At 37.5% G+C, this 14,474-nt stretch overlaps 1 protein-coding gene across 3 annotated transcripts in view; it reads left to right on the top strand.

Moving 5' to 3' along the window:
- Positions 1-14,474, top strand: part of SMAD1 (SMAD family member 1) — a 76,329-nt gene that overhangs the window by 51,522 nt on the left and 10,333 nt on the right. For all 3 annotated transcript variants that reach the window (XM_032246470.1, XM_032246471.1, XM_032246469.1), the window contains exons 3-5: positions 5,703-5,960; positions 8,395-8,511; positions 12,490-12,711. In XM_032246470.1, coding sequence (XP_032102361.1) covers positions 5,703-5,960; positions 8,395-8,511; positions 12,490-12,711 — 597 coding nt within the window. The remainder of the gene's footprint in view (positions 1-5,702; positions 5,961-8,394; positions 8,512-12,489; positions 12,712-14,474) is intronic.

Raw genomic sequence — 14,474 nt, 5'->3', positions numbered from 1 at the left:
AACTTTTATTTTTTTAAAAAAAGTGGCAACTCCAATCATTGGGACAGAGATGGGCTTTTTGATGAATGATACTGGGTGACTGGCTTTGGAGAAAGATGAAATTAGATCCATTCCTCATACCACAAATAAAACTAAACTCCAAAGGAATCAGATCTAAATAATGAAACTTTATAGGCACTAGAAGTATGCATGGATGAATTCCTCCTTATAATCTGGGTATAGGAGAAGGCTTTCTAGGACTCAAAAATCCATATACAATAAAATAAAATGTTGATAAATGTGACTACCAAAAAATATACATAAGCAAAGTGAAAAGACAAATGACAATTGTGGTAAAATATCCACAACATATATCACAGGCTAGTATCTCTAGTATTTTGTTTTTTTAAATGAAGGATGAAAAGACCAAAAATGGGCAAAAGACATAAGCCAGCAGTTCACAGAAAAAGATAGAAAAGCGCTCTCTCAAATACATGAAAAGACAATCAACTATCACTATAAGAGAAATGGAAATTAAAATTGCGCCAAAATGCCATTTCTTACCTATCAGGTTGTCAGGATTCAAAAGCTTGACAGTCTATTCTGGAAGGTATGGGAAAAAGAGACTCCTATGTGACAGTGCAAAATGGTGCAACCATTGGGAAGGGTGCTTGACAATAACAAAGTTATGTCAGTGTACCCATTCGCCCAGTATTTCCACATCTAAGAATTTGCCCTGAAGATACACCTTTGACAATGCAGTCATTGCACTATTACATTTTATGGTAAAATATTGTGAAATACCTACATGACCAGATATGGGAGATTGTTAAATGAATTTTGGTTATTATCTGTCAAAACACATGAGGAAGACCTCTCTGTGCACTAATATGAAGTTATTTCTCATGTATAGATGAAAAAAGCAAAGCCCAAAAGAGTACGTATAGTAGGCTACCTTTCTTTTTTTTTTTTTTCTTTTTTCTATCACCAGGCTGGAGTGCAGTGGCATGATCTCGGCTCACTGCAACCTCTTGCTCCCTGGTTCAAGGAATTCTCCTGCCTCAGCCTCCTGAGTAGCTGGGATTACAGGCATGTGTCACCACGCCCAGCTAAGTTTTATATTTTTGGTAGAGATGCGGTTTCACCATGTTGGCCAGGATGGTCTCGATCTTCTAACCTCATGATCTGCCTGCCTCGGCCTCCCAAAGTGAGTAGGTTATCTTTCTTTTTAGCAATAAAGACAAAATAAGAAAGCATGCATTCATCTGCTTGCTTTTTTAAAGAAAAAACACAGGATAAACTAGAAAGAAATGAAATTGGTGACCCTATGAGGACGTTAGAACTGGGGGACTAAGTTAGAAGAGACAGTGGAGGGAATGTATTGTTTTGACTTTAAAATCATGTTATTATTGTCTGTATTTAAAAAGTAAAATCAACAAGAATGAGAGGGGGAACTCCTAAAACTAAGTGCAAACAGCAACAAATGTATTCAAATTAACTAACAAGAGAAATTGAATAAAATTTAAAAGTAATAAAATAACACTGAAGAGGGAGATAAACCCAAGTAAATTTTGAATGAATTTGAATGAACCCAAGTAGTTTATATACAAAAAAATTTTTTAAAGAAAGTAAACCCCAAACTTGTCTTAGTAGGTTTATTTTATAATTTCTGAAATTTTTTCAGTGTATTGTAGAATTAAGCACATTCATAAATACTTTGATGTTGGTAGCCAAGGCTCTCACTGTTGAAGTAAAGAGATAGAGATATGAAATAGAGAAAGACAAAACCCTACGGAGCTGGCTTATGCTTGGATATAACAGCATAACTCAATTTCCAGTACATACATGCACACACATAGGGCTTAGAATTGGTGTGACTCCAGTAGACATAGAGAACACAGCCAAATCCCATATTTTGGTTTCTAAATACCATTCCTTACTAAAGGGAACAACAGATTACAAGGACTGGCCGAAAGGGAAGGTAAGAGATAAGCCTGTTGTTCCAGAAATTAACAGATACTAAAAAAATTGGGGCATGCTAAAAAGGCACAGGGTCTAGCTTGAACAGGCACCAAATGGCCAAGTCTAAGACAATATGACCATCAAAATGGTTAAGGACAGTAATAGATTATACCCATTGACTAAGACTCCATGAAGCCATACTGGTGACTATTACAGATATGCATGTAGATACATGAGAAGATGGAAAAGCACTTCCTCATATTAGAATCCTGACTAATAATGAAGGAATATGGAGTTAAAAGTCACCAGTTCGCAAGCATTAGAGCAAAAATTTATTCAAGCAAAAATGGATGCTAAATATAGGGGATAAAGCTTGATGAGGAACAGGATATTTACACAGTCTCGTGGTATCTGTCACTACTTATTAATTACAAAAGCAAGGTTAGTAACTGTCTACAGTGGAAGAAATGTACAATACCTTAACCAGGTGATCAAGATTAATCCTCAAACAGGCAAACACATTGTGTGCTTCTGTATGTATGAACTGAGAAAGGAATAATACCTCTTACATAGTAGTCTAACCAAAAATCTCAGTTTAATCACGGAAGCATCAGAGGGACCCAAATTGAGAAACAATCTGTAAAATAACTACCTGTATTCAAAAATGTCAGTAGCATGAAAGCAGGAAGGGAAAAAAAAGACACTGAAGAACTATGCCAGATTATAGGAGACAAAAGAAATACAGCAACAAAGTATAATACGTGATTCTACCTTAGGTACTGTATCAACAAGTTGCTACATAGGACATTGTCGAGACAGTTGACAAACTTGGAATATGATTTTATATGAGATAAAATCATCAATGTTAAATTTCCCAAGTCTGATAACAAATGTGTGTATGTACGTTAATGTTCTTTTTGGGAGTTACTCTGAAATGCCATAGGGTAAAGGGACATGTTTGTTATCTGCTCTCAGATGATTCAGAAAGAGTGTATATGTGTTCTGGGGTGGGGGAAGGGAAGAGAGAGAATGAATAAGTTAATGTGGCAAGGTGTTAAAAACTGGTGAATCTGGGTAAAGGGTATTTAAGTGTTCTTTGTACTATTACAGTTTTTCTGTAAGTTTGAAATTATTTCAAGATAGGTTAAATTTTTTTAAGTTTATAGAAGTTTTTATAGCTGCCTTGAACTGGAAACAACCCAAGCATTGGGTTGTTTTTTACCCCCAACCCAAGTATTTCTTAGCGGAAGATAAAATTGTATCGTCAAATAAATTGTGGTTTATACACATAACAAGATGCCACACACACAACATTGGATGAACATGCATTGAGGAACGCATATGCAGATTGTTAGCTGGGGGAGCTGAAATACGTTGCCCTTTGCTGTGGCTATTGCAGAGGCTGGTTCTTCCTCCCTGACTACCCCCATCTGCAAGTAGTAGGAACAAGTAAGTCTCCAGTTCTAAAACTGTTAGGAAACAAGAGCTGCCAAAACAGATGTTCCAGTAAGTGTTAGATGGGTACAAAAGTTACTGCTGTTCTTGCCATTAAATGCAAAAACCGTAATTATTTTTGCACCAAGCTTAATAGACTCTGCATACATGTTGTGGGAGGGAGCGGTCCTCTGAAGGATAGAGGAGATGAAGAATTGGTTCTAGCTGCTGTCTGGTGCTACGTTTGTGGGAAGGAGTTTAGGGGTCAGTGTTTTCCCCTTTTAAGGGTAAGAATCATAATTGAGACCATAGCCAGATGCCTGTACAAGGCACGTTGGGAAATAGTAACTCAAGTTACAGCAGCTAAAGGAAAAGGGAATGTTTGTCATTGCAAAGGTAATTGAAAGGTGTTGGGCTGTTTTGGAATATAAATTTTTATTGGCATTGGGGATCCTTATCAGGAATGTTTCTTCAATAAAACAAAGGTATTTTATGGTTCAGATGACTATTGAAATATCTTTCAATATTTTCAATAAAAGCACAAAGAAATTATGCTTTCAATGATTTGATTTGGGAAGATTCCATCACCGTATTAAAAAATACATTTATTATATATTCAAAAGATTTCTTTTTTTTTTTTTTTTTGGTGAGACGGAGTTTCACTCTTGCTACCCAGGCTGGAGTGCAATGGCACGCGCGATCTCGGCTCACCGCAACCTCCGCCTCCTGGGTTCAGGCAATTCTCCTGCCTCAACCTCCTGAGTAGCTGGGATTACAGGCACGCGCCACCATGCCCAGCTAATGTTTTTTGTATTTTTAGTAGAGACGAGGTTTCACCATGTTGACCAGGATGGTCTCGATCTCTTGACCTCATGATCCACCCGCCTCGGCCTCCCAAAGTGCTGGGATTACAGGCGTGAGCCACCACGCCCGGCCTCAAAAGATTTGTTTCTAAAGAATCAGGGAAGTCAACAAATCTGATGCTATTGGATTATGTAGGAGTATAAAATATAGCACATGAGAAATTTTAATAGTTTTTTAAAAACCTATTTTTATCTAAAAAGCAAGTTTCAGCTCATAAAAAAGTGATAATCCAAGTGTTGAGAGAACTTTTTACTGTAAAACTGACATAAATTATGCATAGATTCCCTGGAAAGCCCTCAGAAGTCTGCTAATTCCTAATGCCACTAAATATTGTTTCTTTGGGGAAATATATTCTGATTCCTAACTACCAACAATAATTATAGGTTTTAAATCTCTCCTTTTTCGTCTCATGGAGTTTATACAATGGGTTGTTTTCCTCTTCGTATCTGAGGCCACAGGAGCAGGAGGGATTGCAAAGGCCTTTATTAGAGTATCCATCCGGTGACCCTGGCAGAGAAACTTAGGATCTAACCCTGGGATCTGGCTAGGGCTCTGTAACTGACTGTTAGCCAGCCCTGCCTTTCTAGGATAATTATATTTATAGTGGCTTTGCCTCAGGTGGTTTCTGGAAGTTGATGACCATGCCAATTATTAAGTCCTTAGGTTCCTAACATAGAGCATTTAGGAGTAACAGGAGTTGTTTTCTTTGCTTCTCAACAGGTGCCTACCTATTGGGCCACCTTTATACCTTAAGTTTTCAGTTCGCAAAATGTGGATTGTATAACCTGTTTCTTCCTTGGCCTCTCAGGTGGTGTTAAGGATTATTGAAAAGTGGATAAGATTCTTCGAAAAAAAGATATTTATAAAGTATGACTCCTAGAACAAGATACAACAAAAATCCACAAAACACCTTATATTTTATATAATTGACTATCTTCATGGCATTTAAGTTTTTTATGGCTCACTGATTTTACTTATTCAGCTTTATTTGCTATGCTGCTTTTTTATGTTAAACTAGGGTGTCAGCTTAAAACATTTGTGAATAATTCATATCATTCAGTAAGCATTAACTGTTAAATGTGAATTCTTATCAGCAGGCCTATGAAGTATAATTGTCAATGGCGATAAACAATTATGCTTTGGTTTTTAGTGAATGAAAAAAATAAAGAATGAGGGAACCTTAACACTTTTAACCTAAAAGATTGTATTTTGCCAACTTGCCTTGGGCAATTGGTGAATACTGCAAATCTCAGGCATATGTCATCAGTGATTCTAAAGGGATTGTATTTGTTCCTGCATTTGTTCCTGAGATTAAAATTGCTTTTCATTTGAATGATGCTTTTGAGTTGGCAGCAGGGCAGGGATCAGATAATTTGTTGTCACAAATTTTTACTTTATTGTGATGTAATTATAGATCATCATTCTCATTTTTGTTTTTTCTCTTTTTCTCCTTCTTTTTCTAGTCCTTCCTCCTGTGCTGGTTCCAAGACACAGTGAATATAATCCTCAGCACAGCCTCCTAGCTCAGTTCCGTAACTTAGGACAAAATGAACCTCACATGCCACTCAACGCCACTTTTCCAGATTCTTTCCAGCAACCCAACAGCCACCCATTTCCTCACTCTCCCAATAGCAGTTACCCAAACTCTCCTGGGAGCAGCAGCAGCACCTATCCCCACTCTCCCACCAGCTCAGACCCAGGAAGCCCTTTCCAGATGCCAGGTAGGTTGAAATGTTCAGTGTTCTGTGGTCAGATCAGATAGTGTTATCACGGTGTCACAGAGAGGCTGGGTCAACCTGCAGTAGAGGGAGCTTTTCAGCCCTGGTATATGACACAGTGCTTCAGCACTTTTTGGGTACGATTTTTGGAGAAAGGAGACCTCATAGCCAAGTAAGCAAATGTCTTCTTTTACTTGTCAGTCACAGATGCTTGAATAAGCTGTATTTTTCCCTTCTTTTTAAAAGGTTTTGAAACAGCTGCAACCTTCTGGGAGTGGCATAATTGTTACAGTCTTTACTCTTGATAAAAAGAAAAATAGTATGTTTACACATTTGCTCTTATGAGAACACAACCTCAATTAACATCATTTTCATACATGGAGAAACTCCTGTTGTAAGTGCAACCTCAGAAAAGATATTTCCTGAGGGATCACACCCCTACTTAATTAAATTTATTTAAATGATGATGTAATCCCAAGAAACACATATTTTAACAACAAAGGAATTAGAACAGAAGTACTGGAAACCATCTGCTTGTTCAATTTAGCAAACAAAAAACAATTATCTTCTTTTTTTAGACATAACTAATGTTGTAATTGTTATCAAAATAAATGCTTAAAAACAGGTTAATGAGCAAGCATCTCCAAAAAAAAAAAAAGTGACAAATTTCTTGCCAATAGACCTTAAGAAGGATACCCTAAACAAAAATGTACTTAATATCTATTAATGTTTTAGGAAAAGAAAATGATTGGGCATGTATGTTTATTGGGCTGCTTGAAATGTTTTTACGTAAATTTGAATTTAATATCAGTGCTAGGCCTTCAAAAATTGACAAGTAGTCCACACTTTATACTGCTTCCTTTTATTTATGTATGTATTATTTTCTTTTATTTAAATCTCATTTATTTCACATTGTTTTGTCTGTTTTTCACTCCAAAGCTGTTTGGGATGAGGGTTGGGAGATAGACTAGTTTAAAAATCAAACTCACTGGCGACTTCTGTCCACCTCACCCCCTTCCACCTCACCACTAACCTCTTTGATGGGCAGGTTAGTGGTGAGGAGACACATTTCAGAAGACTTTTGAGCAGTGGCAACCCCGAGTGGCCCCAAGATTGAATTAAAGGTTATTGATTGAATTTACACTTTGTTTCTAGGTGTCAGGGATTAAGGTAGGCCAAGTAGCAGAAAAATGGAAAATAGTTGCAAGGGATGGGAGGAGGTGCTTGTAGGAATAGTAGAATAGTATCAATAATTATCGGGTCCCTCTTGGTTATGCTGTTACTGTAAGTTGCCAATGAAATTTTCACCAGCTTCTTGGCAGAAATTCATTGATTTGGGCTCAGAGGAGGCTCTTTGTCTTTATTCCTGGCTTGAGATAAAGCCAAGTCAGGCTTACAGCTGCAGGGAAGAGGCTAAATTAAAAGAAGCTGGAGAAAGGGCAAAAAAGACATCCAGAGAAGGTCCCAGTAGTCCTGTCTCAGTACTGTGAGTCGTTGCTTGTTGGCAGCAGGATGTAAAGTTACTGGATTGGGATTCAGCTGGAGAGTGAGTCTTGGAAATCACTGGGGCTCTTTGAAGGAACAACATGAGTTATTTGTATTTGACAGTTGTTCTGAGTGGTCTTGATTACTTACCCAAGCATTCACGATTCCCTCAGGTAAAATTTTGTCTCCAAGGCTCTGTCATGTATGTCAGATGGGCTCATGATAGCTAGTGAGGAACTTGCTTTTGGGTAGAAAAGAGCTATTTGTGAGAAACCTATACCTTTTTTTTATGTTAAGAAAATGGAAGACTTGTGTTAGTATTCTTTGTTGAAAAAATCATGTTTGCCTCTTATTTCCAGAAGAAACGTATATACAAATTCTGAAGTAGAAGATAGCTGTGATAAACTGATTCATTTTCTTTTCTGTTACTAGGGATTTAAAAACTAGTGATGATTTAAATGGGCAGGGAGAATGTGGTCCTAACAGATTGCCTAAAGTCATGAAAAATTAACAGTTCAAATCAGTAGGCTATAACGAAACTCAGGTAAATTTCCTAAAAGCCCATAGATTTAATGCAAAAGACCCTGAAGCTCCTTTTCTTAAGAAGTCCAGTGAAGTTTGCAGAGGTTTTCCTCTACCAGTGAAACTGAAATGTAGTGGTCCTCTCAAAGCAGAATAAAGTATGCTTAAAATACTCTTCTGATTGGATAGGCAAACAGCTTCTGGAACTGGCTTATAGTATAATACTTTTCCTCCCACTTAATTTTCACAAAAATGTATATGATTGTGGCATGATTAATACTTTTTAGAAATTGTACATCAAGGCCAGTGCCTATAGCCGTTAGTCTTTTAATGGGGTGGTTGAAATGGCAACTTGATCTCTTAAGAGTTTCAGTACAGAAGAGGATATGTGTTTAAGGGTTAAGAAATAACTTCTTTCAAAACTTTGTAGCTGATACGCCCCCACCTGCTTACCTGCCTCCTGAAGACCCCATGACCCAGGATGGCTCTCAGCCGATGGACACAAACATGATGGCGCCTCCCCTGCCTTCAGAAATCAACAGAGGAGGTAAAACCAATTGTTACCTCTTCCCTTTCTTAGAGTCTAAAGTTTATCTGTCCAGATGTTACTTTCGCTCACAAATTTTTATTAGTCTTTAAAAAGAGAGCTATTTGAGAAAAATAGAGCCCAGTGGTAAGAGAAGATCAGTAGAATTTCTTCAAGTCTTTCATTTCAAGAACAAATACACTGACTTAACTAATGAAGACCTGAGAATGATTTTGCAGTCATCTGTTTAGGTCTTTAATATTTATAATTTTTAACTGATGATGAAAATTTTTTTTTTTTTTTGAGACTGAGTTTTGCCCTTGTCACCCAGGCTGGAGTGGAATGGCACCATCTTGGCTCACTACAACCTCTACCTCCTGGATTCAAGTGATTTTCCTGCCTCACCCTTCTGAGTAGCTGGGATTACAGGCCCACACCACCATACCCAGCTAATTTTTGTATTTTTAGTAGAAATGGGGTTTCACCATGTTGGCCATGCTGAACACAAACTCTGACCTCAGATGATCCGCCCACCTCAGCCTCCCAAAGTGCTGGGATTACAGGCATGAGCCACTTCACCCAGCTGAAAAGAGTATTTTTAAATGAACAAAATGGTATTCAGAAACAATAAGCATAATAGAACTGAAGTAGAGTTTCACTGGTGATTTCCAAAGTTGGAAGTTGGTATAACTGGGCTGTCCAAAGGCTTTCTTTTGTAATTAAGATAGATACTCATAAACCTCATCTATTTTTCAGTCCTTATGTATGTGTAACTACAACTGGAACAAACTAATAGCATTTCTTTCTTGCTGTTTGTTTCTAACTTTGTTAGTAAAAGAAATTGAGGCACAAGTTTTACCTCTTCTCAACCTGAAGAACTTGCAAGCAGTAATGAAAATTTCTTTCCCCCTTTACTAAAGGGTGGATCTTTGATTCCAGCACTATATTATCCTTAGCAGTGCTGGGTGGAGGATCATTCTTCTAGCTCTACATAGACAAGTAGAGTAGACTTAAGTGAGCAGAGAACTCAGGTAAATAAGTCTGGTAGAATCTCTGAGAATTTGTTAGAATCCACAGCCACGCTGGCAAATAAAACTGTTCCTAAATAACCTCTCATGAAAGAAGGTGCGTCACCGCTGCACTCAGCACATGGCATGGGTCATGCAATTTGTATAATGTTGATGCAAATTGAAGTTAAAGTGCAGTTTGATTACTAGGCATGTCTTATTTCATTCTTAGTGCTTTTTTATTAAAATAGGAGTTGCTTATATTTTTGAGTACTTGAAATTGATTTTGTCTGTATGATACATTATACAATGGTAGCTGCATGTCATTATACATTTGTCCAAACCCATAGAATGTACACCACCATGAGTGAACCCTGATGTAACCTATAGACTTTGGGTGTAGGTCTGTGGGATGAATGTAGGTTCATCAGTTATAACAAATGTACGACTCTGGTGGGGAAGAGTTGTACATTTGTTAATGGGAGAGGCTAGGAAGGTGTAGGGGGTTAGGGGGCATATGGAAAATTACTTTACCTTACACTCAGTTTTGCTGTGAACCTAAAACTGCTCTAAACATCAATTTAAAAATTGGTGATGAAGGCTGAGTGCTATGGCTGTAATCCCAGCTCTTTGGGAGGCCGAGGCAGGTGGATCACCTGAGGTCAGGAGTTTGAGACCAGCACGGCCAACATGGTGAAACCCTGTCTTTACTACAAATACAAAAATTAGAGGGGTGTAGTGGTGGGTGCCTGTTGTCCCAGCTACTCAAGAGGCTGAAGAAAGAGAATCACTTGAACCCAGGAGGCAGAGGTTGCAGTGAGCCGAGATCACACCATTCTACTGCAGCCTGGGCAACAAGAGCAAAACTCAGTCTCCAAAAAAATAAAAATAAAAACAAAAGTTAGTAATGAACTCAAAGGACCTTTCTTAGATGTTCAGTGTAATAAATTGGAATGTACACCTTTTTAATCTGTATAATTTTAAAATCATTTTTATTGGCTTCATATGTTATGGTTCCTGATTATCTCTTGAACATCTTATCAAACATAATTATAAGTCAACGAACACTCTCATTGGGGGAAATAGCCTCTGTCTCACACATCTGTGGAATTTATATTTGGGGACCAGGATAGCAGGAGAGCATAGGCACAAAGTACCTCGCTATTAGGAGCATGTGGACCCAGTAACTATTGTTGCTAAGCCCAGAATGTCTGATTTCAGGAAACAGATCTTTAAATTGCTTTAAGATTTTTTTCATTTAAATAGCTTTAAATTTTTTTGCCTTTTTAGTTTATAGTCATTTAATATTTTCATGAGAAAGGAATGTTGGCCTTTTTTTTTCTTTCCCCCTTTTTTTTCTACTTTTCTTTAACCTTTGGTGATTTTCTTAGAGCGGGGGTCAACAAACAACAGCCCACAGGACAATTCAGCCCACTACCTGTTTTTGTAAATAAAGCATTATTGGACCACAGCTGTATTTATTCATTACATATTGTCTGTGACTGCTTTTGTGTTACAAAGGCAGAATTGGATAGTTGTGATAGATTATACAGCCCATAAAATCTTTCTGGCCTTTCACAGAAAAAATTTATCAACCTCTGACCTAGATGAATAGTATTTTGAAGTATCCTGGTAGTTGATAAAAGCCTTCTGTTAAAATGCTGCAATCTGCTTTAAGATTTGTAAATCACTGAAGTTTTGTTCTTTGAAATATAGCAAATTGATATGGTAGAGTTGCTTAGCAAGCGGGGAAGATAGTGTATGTTTTTAGCTAACTACTTAAGTATGTAAAGCAACTAACTTATGTCTGGGCTTTTTAGTGAGTATTTTCCTTGTTTTTTTGGTGTGTGTGTGTGTGTGTGTGTATGTATGTGGTGTGTTTTTCTTGTTGTTGGTTTGGTTTTGTTTTTACCAAATTCTAAAGTAAGTGCATTTCAGTATTTGTGGAATTTGATGTTAACAACACAGAGGTGCTTCGTCCCTTAGCAATTATAGCCTGGGCTTCTGATGTGGACTTTCTTTTCTTTCTCTTATTATTCTGTACCCAAGACTTCATAAACCTCAGATCATTATATATTGGTTTGCTGGAAATACATGGTTTGTATTCCTGGAATCTCTAAAGCAGCGATACAAGAAGTTTTACTACAGAAGGAATTCATCTTTAAAACCTTTTAGTTGCAAATGTTTAGAAGCATGTTCTGTTTGGAGAGATTTGTTAGTCTTAAGAGATTTGACCTAACAAGCTGCATCCTGTCAGTGAAGTTGGGTAATTTCCATTGTTGGCCCATTCTGGGAATGGAGAGACAAAACACACCTGCTCTGCATGACTTAAAGCAAATATAAGGAAGTTAGCATGAAATCTGGATGAGAAAGATATGATTCATTCTGTAAGAATGGCCAGCTGGCAAGATTTCTTCCTGAGTTTGAGAACTGGAGCACCACTGTAGCTGTGATAGTTATTGGCAACTTAATATGAGGTAAAGTAACTTCTTATCAATAATTAGAAACTGATTTTCATTGCTTTGAAAAAGCATAGGCATACTTAGTCTTTGCCAAAACGAATTCATTTTTATGCCAGTACTTTTGGCATATTTCCTGTCTTGTATTGCCCTCTTCCCACTTATTTTTTCACTTGTCACTTGTGTTTCTTTAGATGGTGAGTCAAAGTCTATAGTGGGGTGATTTCCATTTCTGCATATTACAGAAAATTAGCATATTGTTAGTATTTGGCAAAAGTTGTTACAATGCTTCCTTAACTGGTGTTTTGGTTATCTGATAGTAATTGGAGAAAATTGTTTTCCATTTAAGGAGAATGTCATATTTAGTAAGAAGTACCTGCTTTAAACATCATAGAAAAACTGTATACATTATAATAGCAGTTGCTTTTCCAATATCTTCATTCCATGATCCTGAGCCAATTCAACAATACGGTTTCAATTTTTGAGAGCCTGAGGCACTAACCTTGGTTGATAAGACATTTTCTTTCTTATAGATGTTCAGGCAGTTGCTTATGAGGAACCAAAACACTGGTGCTCTATTGTCTACTATGAGCTCAACAATCGTGTGGGTGAAGCATTCCATGCCTCCTCCACAAGTGTGTTGGTGGATGGTTTCACTGACCCTTCCAACAATAAGAACCGTTTCTGCCTTGGGCTGCTCTCCAATGTTAACCGGAATTCCACTATTGAAAACACCAGGCGGCATATTGGAAAAGGTGAGTCTTTGCTTTAACCCCTTTCAGATGTTTTCAGTTGTGTCCCTGTTCCTCCAGAGCTGACTTAAAATCATTCCTATACCAAACTAGTATAGCCAAGACCAGGTAATATTCACTTGCTGCAGTTTGTAAATATTTTTCCAGTGTCTTCTACCTGGAAGCTCTTGCAGTCAGTGATTTTTGTGCTCGATCAACTCTCATAATACTGAAATTACTTAGTTGAAATTATGATTTGCCATTTTAAGACTGTTTGATATTTTGCTACAGAATAAATTGACGGTTAAAAAGTAAATTACAACCTAAAATTAAAAGCAAATTAAACTTAATTGCTAATTGTATTTCAAATGAATACTGTAACTCAGTAAATAGAAAAGAAAACTAGATTCTAGCACAAACATCGTGCGAGGTGGCCAAATAGAACCCTGCAGTGGTTGTCCCCCAACAGGGACACCAAATTGAACAACTGTCCACATAAGAAAGCACCTTCATAAGAACAAGAAATCGGGCATGGATGTATTTATAATAAGAAAAAGTAAAAACCGAAAAGCAAGCCTAATAAGTTCCCAATTATAGTATGTGACTATATATCCTCAGTCTAGGCTGAGTGGAGTAGATAGAGTAGGGGGAGGATTTCAAATAAATCCTGAACTGTTTTTAGTAAACTTGATTATTTCATAGCTGTGTGAGTGAAACCATTCTGAAACTTTCATATGTATTAAGAGATGAAGCAAATGACTAAATATGTGGATATTGTTGGGAGCCTGGGTTTCCACTGTGGAAAAATGGACATAGAAAGGCAGAAGGGAGCAAAAAATAAACGCTATAAAGGAGGATGAAGGTATCAGTGCAAAATCCTGATTTTAATAATACATATGTGTATGCATATTTATGTTCTCATGTATTATGTATATGTGTATGTATGCATATGTATATGTGTTTTTACGTGCATATAGTTTCTTATCTGCCTGCTGAAAGGACCCAGAAGCATACATACCCAGTAGCAATAAGCACACCTAATGTTCAGATCATCATCTCTGTCTAATACCATGTTCTACTAAAAGGAACTAGGGCTCCTTGAAGAAATGGCCGATCCCTAGGCTTGGACAGGTAGGCACAGGAATATCCTGGAGCATCTTGTTGTGGCAGAAAGTAAAGAAATAAAGAAATGCTTATGGAAATCATGGGGCATGCCTCAAGAGCCAACTTGGAGGGTCTTCCACTGGCCAACTCTCAGACAATTTGAGCTTCAAAATAACTACACTGATGAATTTTATTTTATTTTATATAGACATATACATAATTTTATTTCATTATATATTATCTATATTATATGCATTATATGTGTGTGTGTGTGTGTGTCTGTGTATGTGTATATATATTGACATGGAGTCTTCCTGTGTCGCCCAGGCTGGAGTGCAGTGGTGTGATCTGGGCTCACTGCAAACTCCATCTCCCAGGTTCAAGTGATTCTTGTGCCTCAGCCTCCTCAGTTGCTGGGAGATTACAAGCGTGCACCACCACACTTGGCTAATGTTTGTTTATTTAGCAAGAGTCTGGGTTTCACCATGTTGACTAGGCTGCTCTCAAACTCCTGACGTCGAGTGGTCCACCAGCCTTGGCCTCCCAAAGTGCTGGAATTACAGGCATGAGCCACAGTGCCTGGCCTCAGTACAGTATTGAATTTTAAACCACTGATAAACAAATACGTAAGTCCATACTCATAATAAATAGATAAATAAGTGAATGGGGAAGGCTAATTGATA

Source organism: Sapajus apella, unplaced genomic scaffold, assembly GCF_009761245.1.
Source record: "Sapajus apella isolate SASKATOON/1434 unplaced genomic scaffold, GSC_monkey_1.0 scaffold61, whole genome shotgun sequence".
NCBI classification, from domain to species: Eukaryota; Metazoa; Chordata; class Mammalia; order Primates; family Cebidae; genus Sapajus; species Sapajus apella.
This window is presented reverse-complemented; position numbering and strand designations above follow the sequence as displayed.